The following is a 20,956-nucleotide window of genomic DNA, read 5'->3' as shown; positions in this document are numbered from 1 at the left end:
ATTCACTCTTATTGTAGCTGCTCTGTGACGCTGGTGTAGTGACAACAGCAAGAAAGCAACTACAGGTTGTGCAGATAGTAGTAACGTACGACAAACAGGAACCCATCAGAGTAATCTTGGTCCACCTGACATTTTCCGTGTGGACGATGTGGAGGTGATCATAGGACAGGATGGGGACCGATGTGTGGGTTTGCTGAGCGGGCGTAAAAGCGGCTTCCTGAGAAAAAGCTAGAAACAGCTTGGTAGCGTTAAAGTTTGGCTTATTTAATCACAGAATTTGAAACCCAGCAGGGTTTTGGTGTGAAAGAGGCTTCAGTAAAAGCTGGTAAAAGATTGTGAGACAGACCCCGGTGGAGCCCTTTATTCAAACGGCGTGAATATAGCTCGGGAAACAGGAAGTAAACAGTAGAGAGAAGCTTTACAGTGCCATAGTCACTTTGGCAAAGCAATGTTCATATTACACACTGATATAACAAGTGGATCCATCAATGAGGACGCTGCCCCCATTGTTCTCCATCAGAAATACCGTCAGTGCTAACAAGCATATTAGGAGAGCAGGTCAAGTGGAGACATCTTTACCCAAGTAAAGTTAGCTGTATTAAATATGTTGTTAGTGTCACATATCTCTTAAATCCCTGGAAAGTAACACAAAGTTATCTCTCTTAGATGGTGTCAGGCAGTTAGCTTTCCAATCCTTCATTTGGTGTTAAACTGCTTTTTCAGACTGATGGGTCCCACGTGTACATTCCATACAGCAGAGATATGAAGAAATACACACCATATAGGTGGCGCTAGAGCCAACTGTGCTTTATTAAGATCAAAGTGGAGTGTTGTCTTCGCATTACAACACGACTAAGTGAAAGCTCATTTTAGTACTTCTGGGTGTCGCCAATGGAAAGTGTCCACGTGATGCTCTCACCCAGCTGTGCATCCTGGCAAACTCTTAACGGTGGTGGTGGTGGTGGTGGAGTCACCGTTTTGGAAAAGCCTCTATATTTTTTGCCAAACAGCTCTCGTCCTCGCTTCATTGAAAAAAAGGCCCCTCGACGTTATCCTACCACCTGACACGAATAGCCAGGCTATCTACAGTCACTCACTAGACCGCTCACAAGCTGTTATTAACCAAAAATAATCTTTTATTAGCAAATCCAGCATTGTAACCTTTTACTAGAAGATAGTAAAAATTATTTAAAAAAAAGACTGTTTCATGAGAATTATTATTCCCAGGTTTGAGTGGTCCCAAATGACCCCCGGTGACTGAACTCCCCGTGTATTCACATATACTAATGGTAGATCAGCTAACTGATGAGGAAGATGCTTTTTTACTTTATTATCAGTGTGTGCATGTGTGTGTGTTGTGTGTGTGTGCATCTGCATGTGTGTGTTTGTGGTTTAAGAGCTGAATGACATTAAAATGTAAGGAGTGTTACATGCTACAGGTGTGTCCACTGAACTCTTAACATTTAGTCTGAACGTCTGACATCTAAATGCCCCAACGTAACATCAGTAACGTCAATAACTCAAGTCAGAATGTTCCAGATGGTTGTTCTTTGTCCCTGTGGGAGACATTACAAAGAGCTACATTTGACCAGCACGTGATCAGAAAGGCAGGCGTCCTCTGAAAGAGATACACAGAATCACATTTAAGCGTGGCGTTGCATTGTGGCGTTAACGCACCTCCGCACGCGACAGTAAAGGTCACTATGAGCAAAAATTTTCAGCACTTCAGATCAGGAGCTCATCGAGTACTTTTTGATATATATTCAGACACGTATATTAAAATATAAACAGGGCAGCGTTTGGAAAAGAAAGTAATAATCGTATATAATTTTTTTTCCTTTTTATCATTTTTCCACATAAAAGTGTTAGCGCGTTGAAATGGGTGGATTTGCTTTCTGTATTTACCGTAGCTATTTTCCTTACTTCTTGGTCACATTGTCGGTTTCAGTGTACGACAAAATTCTGGGCGCGGAGCGGTCCTCATGCATCGCTCCGGCTTACAACAACATCAGGTCACGGCCATGCTGGGACATTTTAGCATGAGGACGCAAACAACAGAGGATCGTTCTAGCCGAGACCATGCTGGAGTCCCCAGCCGTCGGCTCCCCACTTTCACGATGCCCTGTGTGTGTGTGGCGGCATCCTTCCAGAAAACATATACTTACTTTCGCAAAAACATATTCATATTTGATGCTTTAACGCATTATTGTTTTGCATAACATCTCAATAGAATTTCTAATTTACGAAAAAAAAAAATCCACTAGTTGGTCCCAAAACAGGAAAAAAAAAATCATCTCTCCATTATGGGGCAAAAAAAGGGTTCCAGCTGTTTCTCCGTCTCAACTTCTCTTTTTCTCTCTCTCGTTCTGGTTGGAAGACAAGGTAACGGGGACTCTTTCCACCTGCAGCCGCAACAAACGGGAGACCGTGGGAGGGATCTGGGTCGCTGTTCTGCACACAACTCCTCCTGGCCATCAGAGGTGGCTCTCCGACTCGCTGACATCGGCTTTTCCGTTCTCCACTGGATGGGGGGAAGGTAGCAGTCCATTGAGGTTAATGTTGCTCTCGTTCAGCCGCCGCACGCGATACGTCTCATAGTGGATGTTGTGGGTCACGTCTTTCAGGTCCTGCAGGTGAGACCTTTGGAGGAAAACAAAGCACATGTTCACGTCACAATATTTCAGTAGCAAGACAGTTAGCACTTCCGGCTGCACTTGAATAGAACAGAAATTACAATAGAAATTCTAGTTGATTTTAGCTGACTTTTATTTTTCATGTTTTGGACCCCCCCCATTGTATCCGACCAATTACCCCACTCTTCCAAGCTGTCCCGGTCGCTGCTCCATCCCCTCTGCTGAGCCGGGGAGGGCTGCAGACTTCCACATGCCTCCTCCGATACATGTGGAGTCGCCAGCCGCTTTTTTTCACCTGACAGTGAGGAATTTCGCCAGGGGGTTGTAGCGCGTGGGAGGATCCCTCCAGTTCCCCTTCCCCCCCCGAACAGGCGCCATGACCAACCAGAGGAGGCGCTAGTGCAGCGACCAGGACACATACCCACATCTGGCTTCCCACCCGCAGACAGGTCCACTTGTGTCTATAGGGATGCCTGACCAAGCCGGAGGTAACATGGGGATTCGAACCGGCGATCCCTGTGTTGGTAGGCAACAGAATAGACCGCTACGCCACCCTAACTTTCATTGTTGTGCAGTACTTATGAGAGAGAAGCCAGAGGAAAATGGATGTACCTGCGGCAGAGGAGAAAATCCCTGCAGCCGTAGGGCAGTGCAGCGCTTCATGCCTGGCTGCGGTCAGTACAGATCTTGAGCCTTTCAAAGTGCACCTAGTCTTAATTCGACATAATGTGTCAATGTAACGAGTATCTGTGATTCTACCTGCAATTAAGTTGGCAGTATCACCAAAGGCATTACCCTGCCTTTGGTGATACTGCCTTTACTCCAGTGGGGACCCTTGTACATTGCAGACCTGCAGAGAGATTTTCCTCAGTCTGCTGTATATCACCCTAGTGGTAGGTAGAAAACTTCACCAGCACGATAAAAAGTTGATCTTTTTTTTTACAATTGTATCAGTTGTGAATTACGCAATCCTTCAGTTTTGTTTTAAACATTCGGTAGCCCTTAAATCTGAGTTTTCCATTTTTATTTCGGGCAATATATAACTTAAAGTAGGACAGCTATTTATCTCCAGCGGCTGTCAGGTTGCTTTCTTTAGTCCAGTATAGTGTTTGGGACAACAAGTATGTCGAATATATCCTATAATACCAGGCACATCATCTTAATGTTTGCATATTTGGTTCTTGTTAATACTTAAATAATTGCTCAGCCCGCTGAATAACATCCCAGTATCCAATACGGTGCAGGGCTTTGACTCTAGCTGCAAGATCTCCTGTCTTCACCAGATAAACGACACAGTTATGAACCGGGGGGCCAAAGACAGATCAGACTACATTTTAAGGAACATCACAGCACAGAGGTTACATGGGAAATACATTGCCACACTCCAGTCTGCTGCAGCGGTTGTTACCCAATGTGTTGCAGAACCTGACAGTGTTTGTCTTCACAAAAAAATACTGAGCTGGAAGGACATATACATAATCCTCCATACAGAGGGTGTACTTGAATCTGTCTGTCTCTTGATCTTCAAGCGGGACAGAGGCCATGGTAGCTTTACACCTTAACTTGGACCAGTGGAGAAGCTACAGTATGTCTGGTTGGTTGCATTTACAACCTAACCATGTGACGTGTCCATTGCTTGGAAAAGCATATGTTGAAGTGTGCTTAATTAGGCTACTATTAATTGTCCAGCATGAAGTACATCCTTATTCAATATTTGGCAGTTTCTGAGACCACAGGCAATGGACCACAGGCAATAATGTGCATTTTATATATTAAGTGCACATCACATTCTTTTGTTATATCACTTTATTATATTTTAACATATCTATTATATATATTCATTCATTCACATTATCCAAACCGCTTATCCTGCTCTCAGGGTCACGGGGATGCTGGAGCCTATCCCAGCAGTCACTGGGCGGCAGGCAGGAAGACACCCTGGACAGGCCGCCAGTCCATCACAGGGCTGACACACACAGAAACAGACCCCCCCCCCCCCCCGGGACAATTTAGTATGGCCGATTCACCTGACCTACATGTCTTTGGACTGTGGGACGAAACTGGAGCACCCACCACCAACATGAGGAGAACATGCAAACTCCACACAGAGGACGACCTGGGATGACCCCCAAGGTTGGACTACCCCGGGACTCAAACCCCAGATCTTCTTGCTGTGAGGAGACTGCGCTAACCTCTGTGCCACCGTGCCACCCTATTATATATTATATTAACTTAATTACATCTGTAAATAATGCTGTGGATGGTGTTGGGTTTTAACCACCGATGCTGTTCTAACACCAAATGTCACTGGTAAAACTGCATGCCGCCCACCACATCCAGCCCATGCAGGAGTCTGAATACTTCTTTAGTGGAAGAGGAAAGTTACTTAACATGATTTCTCAAACAGATGGGTTGTCAGCGCAGGAACCAGAGGTTTCATCAGGGTGCACTCATGCATGGATGCTGTAACCAGCGAGTCGCTGAAACCCAGTCTTTAAGATGCCACAGCAGACTTTCACAAGACACCAAATTCCAAGACACCTAACCGACTATTTAAAAATATCCCACAAAGCTTTGTAGGATCATACATGTAAAGAGGGAAAATTATAGAGCTCCCGACCATGAAACAAATTGCTTTTTCAAGGGGAATGTTTGATAGATGCTGATTTGCTGAACACCGAATGAGGTTAAAATCACAGTTAAACATGACGTTAGCTTTTTTCTTTTTTTTTGTGCGCATTTGAGCCCATATCGCTCAAAGGCACATCTGAGCTCACATCATAACATGGCAGCCAGAATCTGCTGGGACTTGATAATGACTCTTCGTCCAACCACATATCGTAATTTCAGCTTCCACAGTTATAATCATAGAAGTCAACATATAGTCATGTAATGCCTGCTGTAATATTCAATTCAGCACTCCCATGCATGCCCCCTTTGCTACTCCATCCATCACCACATGCTGCAGCAGATCACAGCTGTTATGTGCGAGGTGTGCAGCATCTCGGTGTGAGCACATCTGTCGTCCCACATGACTAAGCATGCAAGAATCAAGAACAACAGAAACGGTTTGTGTTCTGCTATAACAGGTGTCTGAAACCGAGATTTGACCAGAAATATAAAGCGCTTTGAGTGGCTGTTGCAGCTAGAAAAGCGCTATATAAAATGCAACTTGACTGACTGATTGAACAGCTGAGCTCCCTGCTGCCGTGTGCTTAAACCTCAGTTAGATGTGAGCACATGAGCGCTTAGCTGACATTTTCTCAGCTCAGACACCAAGTGAGCTTGTGTTAAACCCACTGGAGATGGGCTTATCCCCTCCCCCAAGTGTGAATGTTCAATTATTTTTGCAGGAAAAAAAAAAACAAGTCCATTTGGAAATATGTAGGTTAGATGCCCGATGATATTACACAGACACCCCAAGATCCATTACATAACCCTATAATGAACAATCTCTCATTCTTTCTTTCTCTCTTTTTCATACATATATTAGCCTACCCATAGTCCAACTCACCTGATAAGCAGATCTCTCAGGTTGGCAAACTCACAATGTGCAACATTTTCAACTGAGGACAGAGAAAAAGGGTAGATTAATATACAACAGACACTAACACACACCCTTGTCTGTTTCCTTTCAGTTTGAAAAAAAATGTGTTATTTTCATATGCTGATATTGTATAGGTTCCCCCCACCCCCACCCCCTTTTCTCCTCAATTGTACTTGGCCATTTACCCCACTCTTCTGAGCCGTCCTGGTCACTGCTCCACCCCCTCTGCTGATGCGGGGGGGGGGGCTGCAGACTACCATATGACTCCTCCAATACATCTGGAATCGCCAGGCGAGGAGTTTCGCCAGGGGGACGTAGCGCGTGGGAGGATCACACTATTCCCCCCAGTTCCCCCTCCCCCCCGAACAGGTGCCCTGACCGACCAGAGGAGGCGCTAGTGCAGCGACCAGGATACATACCCACATCTGGCTTCCCACCCGCAGACACGGCCAATTGTGTCTGTAGAGACGCCCGACCAAGCCGGAGGTAACACAGGGTTTCAAACCGCCGATCCTTGTGCTGGTAGGCAATGGAATAGACCATCACACCACCCGGACGCCTGATATTTTATAGGTTAAATTCTTTAAAGGCCTTGCAGAATGTGGGTTGCTGGAGGGAAGGTGCACCCTGGGTATTCACCTTGGGTCTCTAAGGGTGCTCACATAGTCTCTAAGTACAGGATGCATACACTGTGAGGACAGACCACACCTTTTCATCGTCTTTTCATAGTCCAGTTGTACCAGCGCATACCCAAGGCCTACATTTTCCACAATCTTTGCGCTTCATTCTCCTTTTCTGCCAGAATTTACAGACTAAACAACATGGTGCTGTCCATGGATGAGGAAGAAGAGCTGCTCTGTTGCCAGGCTATGCTGGGAAGAAGACCCTCGTGGAGGTGGTATGTTCGACCACTTAATGACGGGAGGGATGGAGAGGGGGAGTTCAGCATGTTGGTGAGGGATATGAGAAGTAGGGATGAGGAAAAACATCATCTCCATACTGTATAAAAGTTGTAAAGCCACGAAGAAGAAACTAAAGAAGGTTTCCGGCGCCACACGAAATGCATGTCGATGTGAAAGTTTCATACGGGGTCATGTTTTGTGCGACACCAGTACGCGGACACTAGGTACACACAGTCACAAAAATTGAGCTTCACATGGACATGTGCAGGCGGACGTACGCTGAGGTCCGCAGTTGCGTCATGTTAGTCCACGCGGACCCCTGCGGAGTACGGTCCATGTATGGTACCACGTCAAGACTACGTATGAATTGGCCTTATGTGTGTGAGTGCTGCTGAAGACTCTCATACTGGAGGAACACAAGAGGGAACTGTAACGCCACAACCAGTCATCATCTTTCCTTCCCATTTTACAGGTTGATGAAAATGTACAAGATATCATAAAACACAATGTGCAAGATGTAAACATAATGTTGATCATAATGTATATAGCTGTTAGTATTCGTGACCACAGGTGTGATTTGGTTGGTTGATGGTTTTTTTGTACAAAACATCATTCACATGCCCCAAACCAGCGCTTGGCTCCTGAAAAAATGAGTAGGTGAATCATCGATTTAGCTTTATTTGGCCACTCTTCTCCTGGATCGCCACCTTGCTGTTGTGGAGATGCTTGCACGTACCAATGATCCCAAGAGCTATGCCGTCCGGAGCTTGGCTCCTGGTAGGGTCACCCAAGGCGGACAGGTCAAGGGGGAGGTTCCAGATGAAGCACGATCCAACAAAGACCTCAACGGCGGAACTGGCGGAAGATGTCTCCAGTTCACAACGGCAGTGAAGGCGAATGAAGGCTGCAACAGAGGGTGGTCCCCAATCATCTTGGTCCTCCATGTCATTGGACTCTGGCCACCCCCTGCCAAGGACTGTGTGGTGGCTGCAGGCACATCAGTCACTCCATGTAAAAAGCTGTCACGCGCAGGCGTCCTCCCATTATGCGGCTCCAGGGTCGGCCTCTACACCCACCTGAGGACCCAGAGGGACTTAGAAGGAGGACAGTCATACTCGACCCCGAGTGACCGCCGATGATGATGATGAATTGGCCACTGTTTGTTATACATGGCTCTCTTTCCTGGCAACATGACAAACGTTACTTCACTGCACAAGAGTAGGAGGGTGCCAGGGCTCAAGGTACACCCAGTATACATGCAACCATCGCCCCAGCTGATTTAATGTATAGTGATTTAGATTGATTTTGTGTTATGACAAATACTAATATGTGTCTTGTTATTTTATTTTTGTTAGAAAATTGGAGTGTATTTGGCAAGGACATTGCAATACAATAAATAAAAAAAATAAAAACTAACAGCGGACTACACTATATTCTCAGTTTAGGAACCCCCCCCCCCCAATTCTTGAAAATGGAGAATGAATAATTCCTACAGAGAGTCACATGACCATGGCTTGCAATATAAAGGATTCTTTAAAAAAAGGGCGGCACGGTGGTGCAGTGGTTAGCGCGGTCACCTCACAGTAAGAAGGTCCTGGGTTCGAACCGTGGGGTTGTCCAACCTTGGGGGGGGTCATCCCAGGTCATCCTCTGTGTGGTGTTTGTATGTTCTCTCCATGTCTGCGGTGGGTTTCCTCCGGGTGCTCTGGTTTCCCCCACCATCAGAAAGACATGCATGTTAGGGTTGATACTTCTGTCTGTGCCCCTGAGCAAGGCATGGCAAGACGAACTGGAGTTGGTCCCCAGGTGCCGCATGGCGGCTGCTCACCGCTCCTAGCCACACAGCTAGGATGGGTTAAATGCAGAGCTTAATTTCCCCATGGGCATCAATAAAGTATCTCTCATCTCTCTTCGAAGGATTTACTGTTTGATCAAATGTCAGACTGGGCAAGAGGAGCTATCTAAGCGAGTGTGACCTTAATAGGTTTTCTGGTGCCAGTTGTGGTGGTTCCAGAACTGTTCTCCTTCCTGAAAGATTTTCCATTCATGACAGTGTCTTGGATTTCATAAGAATGGCGTCACAAAAAACCCCTCCACTAGGTGGCAGTCCTGTGGGAAAAATAGCTCACCGATGAGAGAGGTCGGAGGAGCATGGCAGAATTAAGAAAACTGACAGTCGGGCCACAAACAGCCAAATAAAGGTGCAGTACAACAGCGGTGTGCAGCATCGTAACCCAGAATGCACAACTCCACCTAGACACAGACGAACTGTAGCACAGGATGACCACACTGGGTTCCCGTCCTGTCAGCTGAAGAAGAAAAGAGGAGGAAGTGGCTCCAGCGGAAGAATGGAAAAATATTGCATGGTCTGACAAAACCCAGGTCCAGATCCATCATGCAGATGATAGGCTAAGTGTTTGATGGACCGTGGACTCATCCTGTCTGGGTCAACAACACAGGCTGGTGGCAGTGGTGTAAAGGTGTGGGGAGTGTTTTCCTGGCACACATCATTTCCTTTGATATCAAGTGAGCAGCGTTTGAATGCCACAGCATACCTAAACATTGCTGATGGACACCTTCATGGCTACAGCTTACTTTTCATCACATGACTACTTCTAGCAGGATAATTTGCCGTGCCAAAAGCACATGCTGTGTCAGAATGGTTTCAGGAACATGACGGTGAGTTGTTTCCTCGAGTGGCCTGTGCGGTCCCCGGACCTCAACCCAAAAGCTCAATTTAGGATGCATTGTAACAGGTTGGGTGGCACAGTGGTGCAGTGGTTAGTGCGGTCGCCTCACAGCAAGAAGGTCCTGGGTTTGAGCCCCAGGGTAGTCCAACCTTGGGGGTTGTCCCGAGTCGTCCTCTGTGTGAAGTTTGCATTTGCATGTTCTCCTCGTGTCTGCGTGAGTTTCCTCCGGGTGCTCCTGTTTCCTCCCACAGTCCAAAGACATGCAGGTCAGGTGAATCGGCCATACTAACTTGTCCCTAGGTGTGAATGTGTGTGTGTGTGTGTGGGCCCTGTGATGGCCTGGCAGCCCGTCCAGGGTGTCTCCCCGTCTGCCACCCAATGACTGCTGGGATAGGCCCCAACATCCCCGCGACCCTGAGAGCAGGATAAGCGGTTTGGCTAATGGATGGATGGATGGATGTAACAGGCTGTTCAAAGTCTGAATGCACCACCATCCAACATCCAGAAACCGTGTTGCCATTGTTTTAGTACGGACCAACATCCCTGAGGAAAGTCTCCAACAGTTTGTTGAATCCTGCCCTACAGCATTCCCATTGTCCCGGGCACTGCGGGGGGTTTGACCCAGTATACCATGGTTGTACTTCATAAACTGAGCACGGAGCGTGTGTGCACTGTATTAAAAGTGTTTGATAAACCTACTCGAGGGGATCAAGAGAGAATCTGGTCCTTACCTTCAATAATTCCCCACTTTGTTTTGCGGCCCAACACGGTGTTCCCATTCACCTGGTGTTCTTTGTCGGTGCCCACAACTGCAAATGGAATACTTTCCTGTAGACACAACGACACAGTATGAGACATGGACCCATTTAAATAAAGCAGCTCAAAATAAATCTCTATCGATGTTTGTTCTGTATCAACATTACCTTGCATGAGAGTAAAAACACTGGTATTAGAAGATGTCTGCAATTCAACATATGCAGGATTTAACCATTTGTACTTTACATTATGTAAATTGCACAGATAACACAATGAAGTTGCATCCCAAATGGGTTTTTGGAAGGAAAGCTTTCTCTTAAAACCACTGGTGGTGAACTTGAAAGGAGGCTTTCAACCCCTTAGTTTTTGATAGCATGCTCATTTAGCAGTTGGAGCGCCTGACCCATAAAGGTCACAATAAGTTGCCTTTATTAATCCCCTTGGGGGAATTCAGTTACTGCAAATTAACCCATCCTAGCTGTGATCTGTGTAGCTAGGAGCAGTGGGCTGCTGCCTTCATGCTGCGCCCGGGGACCAACTCCAGTTCTGTTCCTATTGCCTTGCTCAGGGGCACAGACAGGAGTATCAACCCTGACGTGCATGTTTCTTTTGACGGTGGGGGAAACCAGAGCACTCGGAGAAAACCCACCACAGACAGGGGGAGAACATACAAACTCCACACAGAGGAAAACCTGGGATGACCCCCCAAGGTTGGACAACCCTGGGGTTCGAACACAGGACCTTCTTGCTGTGAGGCGACAGCGCTAACCACCCGGCCACCGTGCTGCCCATAACAGGAACTCATCATGTTTGATCTCGGTGCTGTTTGAGTGTCCTTAAATGACTCAGGAAAGCCCAACCTGCTCCATCTTTGTCAGTCACTTCTGTTAAGAGTGAAGCTAAACGCTTGCTACCGAAGCAAATCAGATCACTCAAATATGAATTGTTAACACTGGGCCACCTCTGCAAAGGAAGGTAGAATAAAAAAACAAAAACCGAGATGTCTGAATAACTGGCAAGATAACTTGACTGAATCAGTGCAGGGGAGGAGTTACCCTGATCCTCTCATTAAGAATATGGTCCTCTGCATCCTCATCATATGCTTTCTGAGGGTAGACACGGATCCCATTGGCCAACAGGTCCTGCTTTATCTGCAGAAAAATAAGCAAATAACACTTACTTAACCAATAATACTCTCACAGATACACCGATTTCATGAACTGCTTCATAATTTTATTTTAAAAACTCAGTTAGCAGAACACGATTTCGTAAAACTGGCTGTTTAATTAAAATAGATGATGTACTGATACATTACCAGACTCAATCGTTTGGTCAATAAGATCCATTTTTATCACTATATTTAAGATTGCAACTAGATATACGTATGTATATGTATAAACTGCATAGGTCATCTGTCATTTGGTGCTATACTTGACGGGTGTTGTGCTACAGCAACGTGTTATGGGGTGTATGTCTGGTAACATCGGGTGCACAGTCAAAAGATTATTTGCTCATGCAGCATGCATCTGTGATTCTACCTTACACACACTCAATAAACAACACGCTGCAAACACAACAAACTCATTTCACATCATATGTGCATGCATGGAATGGAAACGGATGAGCCGCTGTGGCGCCCCCTAACGGGAGCAGCCGAAAGTAGTAGTAGTAGTAGTAGTAGTAGTAGTAGTAGTAGTAGTAGTAGTAGTAGTAGTAGTAGTAGTAGTAGTAGTGCATGCATGGAATAGGTTCTGGTTGGTCTGAACACAGACTAGTCTCAACACAGGAGGCTGAGGGATTTGCGTTGCATAATAAGGAAGGTAAACATCATCCTCTAGTGGCAAAAAGCCATAGTGCTGTTTATTGATGGTGTCCAAGGGAAATTTCACTGATCGTTTTGTGTATGTGCAATCAGTACTGACGAGTAATTTAGGGGATTCAAGCAATAAAGTCCTTACTGTCTACTATACTGACGGAGAAATCGGTGCGTTGTCCTGCTCACAGCGCTTACATGTACCAGAATGCATTGCGCACAAGCCTCTGTATTGTCGTCCATAAAATCATCTACGCTAGTGTTGTGGGACGTCATTTACATCCATGGAACTGTTGCTTAGTCAAGAGAACGAGAGTGTGTGTGTGTTTTTGAAAAGCATGTTTAGAGTAGATTAGAGTATCATAAACCCAGCTAGGCTGTATGTAGTTTTTCCGGCGGCCAAATGACATCACAATATGTCACTTGGCGGCCGGAAAAAACTCTGTTTCACTGTCACTCTAGAGATGCAGAAACAATGAGGAACAACTGCAGGTGTTTTTCATGTGCCATCCCTGTCGCAGATAGACAGACATAAAGTTGAAAATGTTCCTTTGTTTTTTGTGTGCATGTGTTATTCCCTTACCCTCTGCTTGAACTCTTGTCTCTCCTCGATGGTGAGCGTGTCAGCTTTGGCGATGACTGGCACGATGCTCACTATTGTCCCTAACCTCTTCATGAACTCGACGTCGATGGGACGTAACCTAAAACAGCAATGCATAATGTGTAAAGAAAAAAAAAGATGAACTAGTCTTTGATATGCTAACATCCTTTACATAGCTGTGTCACGCTATATTACGTACACCCTATACAGCAACTAATGTCAGAAGTCAAATGCTTCACATTGAAATTTGAATTACTGAACATGCAGGGATGCTTGGAAGTTTGTGAACCCTTCTGGAGTGGCCAAGTCAAAGTCCTGACCTTAATCCAACCGAAATGCTGTGGAAGGACCTGAAGCAAGCAGTTCATATGAGGAAACCCACCAACATCCCAGAGTTGAAGCTGTTCTGCACGGAGGAATGGGCTAAAATTCCACAAAGCCGATGTGCAGGACTGATCAACAGGTACCAGAGGATCACATACTTTTGCCACTCATAGATATGTAATATTGGATCATTTTCCTCAATAAATAAATGAACAAGTATAATATTTTTGTCTCATTTGTTTATTTGGGTTCTCTTTATCTACTTTTAGGAGTTGTGTGAAAATGTGATGCTGCTTTAGGTCATATTTATGCAGAAATATAGAAAATTCTAAAGGGTTCACAAACTTTCAAGCACCACTGTAGATAAAAAGAAAAGAAAGGAGTGCGACAGAAGGTGGCCACTCTTTCAAGGACGAGGATGTGCACATCCTTGATAGGGAAGAACGCTGGTTTGAACGGGGAGTCAAAGAGGCCATCTATGTGAAGAGGGAACGACCATCCCTGAACCACGAGTGTGTGTGTGTGTGGGGGGGGGGGGGGAGACAAGAGTACATCTATCGCCATCTTACAACGCTGTGATTGCAAACATTTCCCAGTCTTCGGTGATAGCACACATGGCCATTGTAACTCTAGTTAATGGTCAAGGCACCTTGCATATGAGAGCAGTGATAGATCGCTGGTTTCAGTCACTATGCAGCTGTACTGTTGAGAAGGCTGAGGATACCTGCAGTCAGCTGAGACTGATAGAGTCACTTAGATGAGTGATGAAACGTTTCTCCCGCTAAACCTCTTGCCCAGGTGAACTGATTCACCTTTCCGTGCTTACTTACCATTGCTATCTTAGCAATAACCATAACATTTAGGCCGCAAAGTATATATATGTATTAATTTTTTTCCTGTATCCATGTTGATATGTATATATATATATATATATATATATATATATATATACATACATATCCCCCCCCCCCTAGAAATTAGCAAACTTAGCAAATTTCTCAGCAAGGAGCTGACAACAAGGCCTTTGGTGCACTGTTGAGTAATACAAGATATAAGAATATATGAAGTGATCATTAACGATGGCAAAACTACAAGGAAAAAAGCCTAATTCATTCTGTTTGCAAAAAAAAAAGAAAAAAAAAGAAAAAGGGAAAAACCACATCAGCTGTCAGTTATAGTTTAAGATGATGTCTAAACAAATCAAAAGCACTCAATTTTAATTAGACTTTTCATATATCTTCTGTCAGGCAGTGAAAACTTGATTTCTGATGCAGAGTAGCAGCCTACTCTGTCTGGTGCCGGCACTAATCTACCTCTCCTGCAGTCTGCACTGGTACAAAAACCTGCACAGTCCTGCAGCGGGGGTCCTAGCACCAAACATGGAGTGGAGAAAAGTTAGGATGTAGTTGGACAGGATAATTCTTGTCTAATTTATCCAACCATTTAGAAATTTCTTGTCAACCCACTTGATGGTAATCAAGATCTTATACTGCCTGTGACAGGAGTTACTGGCTCTGTTGAGATTTATTTCATGGCCTTGAAGACGTTCCGCTACTCTGCAAAGTTCACATTGTATTGTAGGCTGAATATGATTTATATGTTAAACCGATGCTGTGTCGGGGCCGTTCTTGATGGTGTTCTTTCTACTGGGGCCAGAAGGACCCTAAATAGACATGCATTATACTTTATAAAGGGGATGTGAAAGTTGTAAAGGGATTATTTTCCCTCTTCTTTTTCTAACAGGGTAGTCGGGTACAGGTACATATAATTCGGGACGGTTCTTTAAGAACTGAACTACACTAAAACTACATGTATGCATAAACATCAGCCTGCTTGCGAGCATGTACAATGTATTGACACTGCTGTGTGTACAGGTGTTTGCCTACACTGCTGTTGCTTTTTGTTTTTCTTGCCCTTTTGTATATGTTTAAGTGGGAGAGTACTGCTGGCGTCGTGTGAGGCTGCCGCTTCTCCCTGTCGTAGCCCCCCTTCCCATCCACCCCTGTATGTCCATGTTATGTTTATCTGTTGTCTTGTTTCGCCCCGTTTATTGTAAAGCGACTTTGAGTGTTAGAAAAGCGCTATATAAGATCGATTTATTATTATTATTGTTATTATTATTACACACTTGCACATACACCTTGTGTGTCCTAGAGGGCAGTGTTGAGTTTACAAACTAATCGTCCCTGTAGTAAAATATGAATTTTTATGCATGAAAGACTTTGAGAAGAGACGGGGGGAACCTGGTTGTCTCCGTTTTGTGTATTTGTTTTTGCTTCCTCTGAAGGTTTAGAGGCGAACTTCTACTCACCGATGTCCAGTAGCAGGAAGGAAGTAGACACAGCAGTGGACACGTGTGTCAGGGATCCTCCTCTTACGATTGACGTGCAGCTCCTCTTTCAAGTACTTCTCATACTGCTCATTGACGTACTTCACTATAGGCTCCCAGCTGGTGAGGAGGAGGGGAAGTAATGGGGAAAGGAGAGGAAATTGGGAGACGTTTACCTCCTTTACATGCAACCTGACGCCTGCTGACATGTTACGAGCAGAGAAACAGTAGAAACCCAATCATCTGCTGATGACTGTGAGGAAATACATCATATATTCTAGCTGTCAGTTTAAAATAACGCCAACGTGGGGTCCGGTTTTATATGAAATGGAAGTTCATGTGTTCCTTTATGTAAGTTTTATGGGGACCCATGATATCCATGGCATGATTTAAAAAAGGAACTAATGTAAGTCTGAAAATAAGAGTGACGTCGTTCATTCATGAACATTTTACTTTTTGGAGATATTGATCTACATGCTAAAAAAAAAAGATTAAGTCTAATACAACATGCAGTTTATATGGCATTTTTTTAGCTGCATTAACCTTTTACTGTGGGGGAATTGGACTCTCTCTTAGTATTTAAATGTCGACTCAAACCCATTTCAGTCAGCGTGGCAATATAAATTTTGAATGTATTGCATCTGCATATGAAATACACTAACATCTATCAAGAACACGGAGTAAAATGTTCCTGTATGGTACACAGAAGCAGATCCAAACAGGTGGCGGGGGGGGGGGGGGGTCAGGGGAGCAGGACCCCCCAAAAAATCATTACAGCAACACTGCAAAATGGTGTCCACAGCCTGACCTTTAGCAATGGTGACTGTGGTTGGTGTGTGGTTAATACATGACATTGGGGTCAACAATCGGTAAGTTCCTGCGACTTGACTTGCCCCACCCGTTTATTCAGCCCCACAGACAACTCTTTAATGTAATGCTTTAACTTTAACTAATGCCTTTCTTTAACGCTTTAACTCTTTTGGTTCCGACATGTCATTTGTCGACTTCTTCTATTCCTACCCCAGGGTTGACCGATTAGATCATAACGATGACAGATAAAATCATAAAGATGAGCGATAAGATTCACATCCTCTTTTGACCCTCTTCACTTATTCATTAAAAGCATCCATACCATCTCACACCAGAACATCATGCAACTTTTCCTAGAAATCAGTTCAGTTGGTTTGATATCACCTGAAGCTCTAGCTAGTGCAACAGAAACACCTTTCAAGCATGGAAGTACAACCTCCCACCTGAACAGTGCCTTTGATATGTTGAGTGTGTAACGTTTTGCATCACAAATAGCAACACTAATGGATCTGTGCATTTTTACCTATTGGAATATTACACAAGAAAAATATTTTGGCCACATGTACATAGACTTGGGTAGTACTATAGTGGCAGATAGAAGCTTATATTTTCAGGATTACTGGAGCTCTGACATTATCAGTACAACCCTACAGTGCAGGTTGTGGGGCCAAATAATCCAAGTACTGTATTTTCCGGGCTACAAGTCGCACTCAGCAAAAAACATGTGTTGTGAGGAGAAAACCATATATAAGTCGCTTTGGTGTATAAGTCGCATTTATATGGCAGTACAGTTTTTTCAATTGAGTCACAAGACTAAACAGTGCCATCTCGTGGCTTTGGTTGAAATGCAGAATGTTCGTCTGACAAAATCACATTGTATAAATCGCTTTGGAATATAAGTCGCAGGATCAGCTAGACGAGTGAAAAACAGCAATTTATAGTCCGGGAACTATGGACCATAACGTATATATACTTGTACGAGCTAGGCCAAAATAATTTTTTTTTTCAAATGTGCGAACAATGATTTTTTTTTTTTTATCACAACATTCTGATCAAGGGCCAAACTGACAACATCTCCCTTCCTCCCACCTCACCATCTCTCCAGACTCACCAGTTTTCATTGTTGATCTGGTCTCCAAACCCTGGGGTGTCGATCACTGTCAGCTTCATCTTCACCCCCTTCTCCTCGATCACTGCAAACACAACAGAGTCAGAGAGGAGGGAGGAAAGCTTAGAAAACAAGGTATTTCTGTCTCAAACGTCACTGCATACCATAATTACAGCATGTGCTTTTTTCTTACGAAACAATGTGATTTAACTATCCATGCAACCGCAGGAATCTGCTGAAATGGAGCGTCTGTGGGGCTCAGCCGGTCCAGTCTTAGGCAGACTGGCAGAACATTTCTGATGCAGTTAAGGAACGAGACAGACCGTCACAGCCAACAGCGAGGTGGGCGCAGCTCTGAAAATTTACAATTTTGCATCAGGCGACACGGCACTCATTTCTTACAAGCTTTAGTTGGAGTCAGACTTTATTACTTTTTCTAAAAAGATTGCTTTTTTTCTTGTAAGGCCTTCACTAGAATAAGGAGAAAGAGAAAGACGTACACAATGGCACGTAGGGCTGGCTGCACATTCTTGTACGTGCAGTAGGTGAGATATGGTAGGCGACAATATGAGAATGAAACGTACAATTTGCCCACAAAGTAAACACAAATAAGAAACATAACCCTCCCAAATTAATAGTCCAGATGAACGGATTCACCTTTCTGTGATTTTCTTACCTGGATTACTGAGCATGCATAAGCACATACTGTCTAAATATGCTTTTTGCATACGTAGAAATAATAATAATAATAAAAAAACCCTTGAAAATAAGCCCAAGATTTTTTTTAAAGAGTTTTCTCCCCAATTGTACCTGTCTCATTACCCCACTCCTCCAAGCTATCCCAGTCGCTGCTCCACCTCCTCTGCCGATCCGGGGAGGGCTGCAGACTACCACGTCTCCTCCGATACATGTGGAGTCGCCAGCCACTTCTTTTCCCCTGACAGTGAGGAGTTTCATCAGGGGGACGTAGCACGAGGGAGAATCACTCTATTCCCCCCCAGTCCCCCCCCAACAGGCACCCCGACTGATCAGAGGAGGTGCTAGTGCAGCAATCAGGCACACACCCACATCCGACTTCCCACCCGCAGACACAGCCGATTGTGTCTGTAGAGACGCCCGACCAAGCTGAAGGCAACACGGGGATTCAAACCAATGATCCCCGTGTTGGTAGGCAACGGAATAGACCGCTACGCTACCCAGACGCCTGGAGAAACTAACTTTTATGCCTGTTGCTAAATGTAAAAAGGTTCTGCACTTCATGTCTCACTATGCACTCAAAAAATCTCAAAGATAAGGAAGCAAAATGATAAAGAGAAGAAATAAAAAAGATAATAAATAATTAATAAACACGACTGTAGATGGCTCGACCGGGGGAAATGAAGACGACGACGGACAGAGAATACGTAGACATGCAGAAAATGGAGCAAAACAAGTGTGAAATTGAATTGCCATTCTGGGATAAAGAAAGCTGTGTGAGTCTGAGTCTGAATCTTCTAATGTGAGTCGGGCGGTGAGAGAGATCAAAGTTTCCGGTATCACACAGACGAGCACATCCAAAATAACTGCATTCATACACTCGGAAGAGCTTAACAGTGCAAACACTCCTGTTTGGCTTAGTTCTTATCAGGAGGCTTGCAAGTTAAGTGTCATGTGTATATTCGTGTGTGTGTATGTGTGTACATGTGTGTCTCGGTGTGTGTGTGTGTGTGTGTGTACACGTGTCTCGGTGGATACGTTTCATTTCTGTGTATCACATTTCTTGATGTGTATCACATCACTTTTATTTTTCATTTGATTTCATGTACCTCATTGTACTACTTCGTAGCCGATCCAGTGCCAGGAAAGACTGATCTTTCTATTGAATAATAACACTCTCATTGAAGACAGTCTGAGAATTTATGTATTTTAGGAGTTGTTTCCATCAGGAAGCAACCGTAAAGGAAACTTTATGGTGGCTGACCTAAGATCTTAGCTGTTCCTAGGACTGCACTCCTCTGGACAGAGACCTCAGATGTTGTTCCTGGAATCTGCTGGAGCCACTCTCCCAGTTTACAGGTCACAGCCCCTAGTGTTCCTATTACCACTGGGACTACTGTGGATTTTACCTTCCACATCCGATCTAGTTCTTCCTTCAGCCCTTGGTATTTCTCTAGCTTCTCATGCTGTTTCTTTCTGATGTTGCCACCAATTGGGATTGCTACATCGATCACTACTGCTGTCTTCTGTTCCTTGTTTGACCACCATAATGTCTGGTTGGTTAGCCAACATCTGCTTGTCAGTCTAGAACTTGAAGTCCCACAGGACTTCAGGCAGCTGGATCGCAGCTGGACAGCTCAGTAGGTAAGAATGCCGGCTTTCTTGCTGGAGATCGGGGATTCAAACCCTGGTTGTGACAGGTCTCCAGTAAGAGTCTGTGGCTTAGACTCCTAATGCTATACAAGCAAACTACCTTAGCTATGAGTGAGAGTAACATGAATAGAGTCATACCGGCTCTAGATATGAGTGAGAGTAACATGAATAGAGTCATACCGGCTCTAGATATGAGTGAGAGTAACATGAATAGAGTCATACCGGCTCTAGATATGAGTGAGAGTAACATGAATAGAGTCATACCGGCTCGGACCTTGTCTGGGTTGACAAGGTCTGCATCAGGTGTTGGGGAACTAGGGCAACCTAATGAGAAATGGCCTACTGCAACAAGACATTCATGGACATAGTAGCGTTCCATCAGTTCCAGGTTCTCGGCCCTTGTCCATGAATGTCTTGTTCCAGTAGCCCATTTATCATCAGGTTGCCGGGTACTCGTCATGAGCACAAAATCGAAACACCGTGTACAAACAGTATACCAATTTTTTTCGTCAAGTATGTAACAAGCAAATTCTTAGTCTCACATGAGAGAATTTATTACTACATACTACGACATGATGATGAGAGGTTGTAATGAACAGTAACTGGACACACAAGTTCCTCAAATTTATCATTAATAAAACTGAGGCTATCCTACTGCCAAGTTCAAGTGTTACCTATAACCCACCTCTCCTCAACTGGTTAAACCAAATCCTTGATCCCCCTCCTCAGAAAGCTAACCTCCCTTTAAAGAATGTTCCTTAGAGGGATCTCTAGCAGGCGCTCCATCACATCCACAGCAGTGTGACAGCATCTTCATGAGTGTGGATAAATACCCAACAGATCTGCCTGGGCTCCTGTCTCCCTTCAAGTGTAATTCAAAGCCCTTGCCACCTGACTTTCCAGTGAATCCACAGAAAGACCCCTCCCAGTATCATGGATCTCATCAGCCCACACATCTTTATTCAAACCTCCAGGTCAGCCCTTACTGCAGCGTTGCATTATCACCTGACACTAACTTCAGCGTCTGGCACCAAACTGCTCGTTTGGTCTTGTTTTTCCTTTTCATTTTAATTCGCTGATGTACAATTGGTTTA

At 44.6% G+C, this 20,956-nt stretch overlaps 1 protein-coding gene across 2 annotated transcripts in view; it reads right to left on the bottom strand.

Moving 5' to 3' along the window:
* Positions 1–346: 346 nt before the first annotated feature.
* Positions 347–20,956, bottom strand: part of septin12 (septin 12) — a 128,876-nt gene continuing 108,266 nt past the window's right edge. For both annotated transcript variants that reach the window (XM_056287544.1, XM_056287545.1), the window contains 7 exons: positions 17,517–17,598; positions 15,578–15,715; positions 12,925–13,042; positions 11,584–11,679; positions 10,504–10,600; positions 6,148–6,199; positions 347–2,640 (listed from right to left, as the gene is read on the bottom strand). In XM_056287544.1, coding sequence (XP_056143519.1) covers positions 2,475–2,640; positions 6,148–6,199; positions 10,504–10,600; positions 11,584–11,679; positions 12,925–13,042; positions 15,578–15,715; positions 17,517–17,598 — 749 coding nt within the window. In that variant the 3' untranslated portion in view covers positions 347–2,474. The remainder of the gene's footprint in view (positions 2,641–6,147; positions 6,200–10,503; positions 10,601–11,583; positions 11,680–12,924; positions 13,043–15,577; positions 15,716–17,516; positions 17,599–20,956) is intronic.

The sequence above is a fragment of the Lampris incognitus genome, chromosome 10 (assembly GCF_029633865.1).
Source record: "Lampris incognitus isolate fLamInc1 chromosome 10, fLamInc1.hap2, whole genome shotgun sequence".
In the NCBI taxonomy this organism is placed as follows: domain Eukaryota; kingdom Metazoa; phylum Chordata; class Actinopteri; order Lampriformes; family Lampridae; genus Lampris; species Lampris incognitus.
This window is presented reverse-complemented; position numbering and strand designations above follow the sequence as displayed.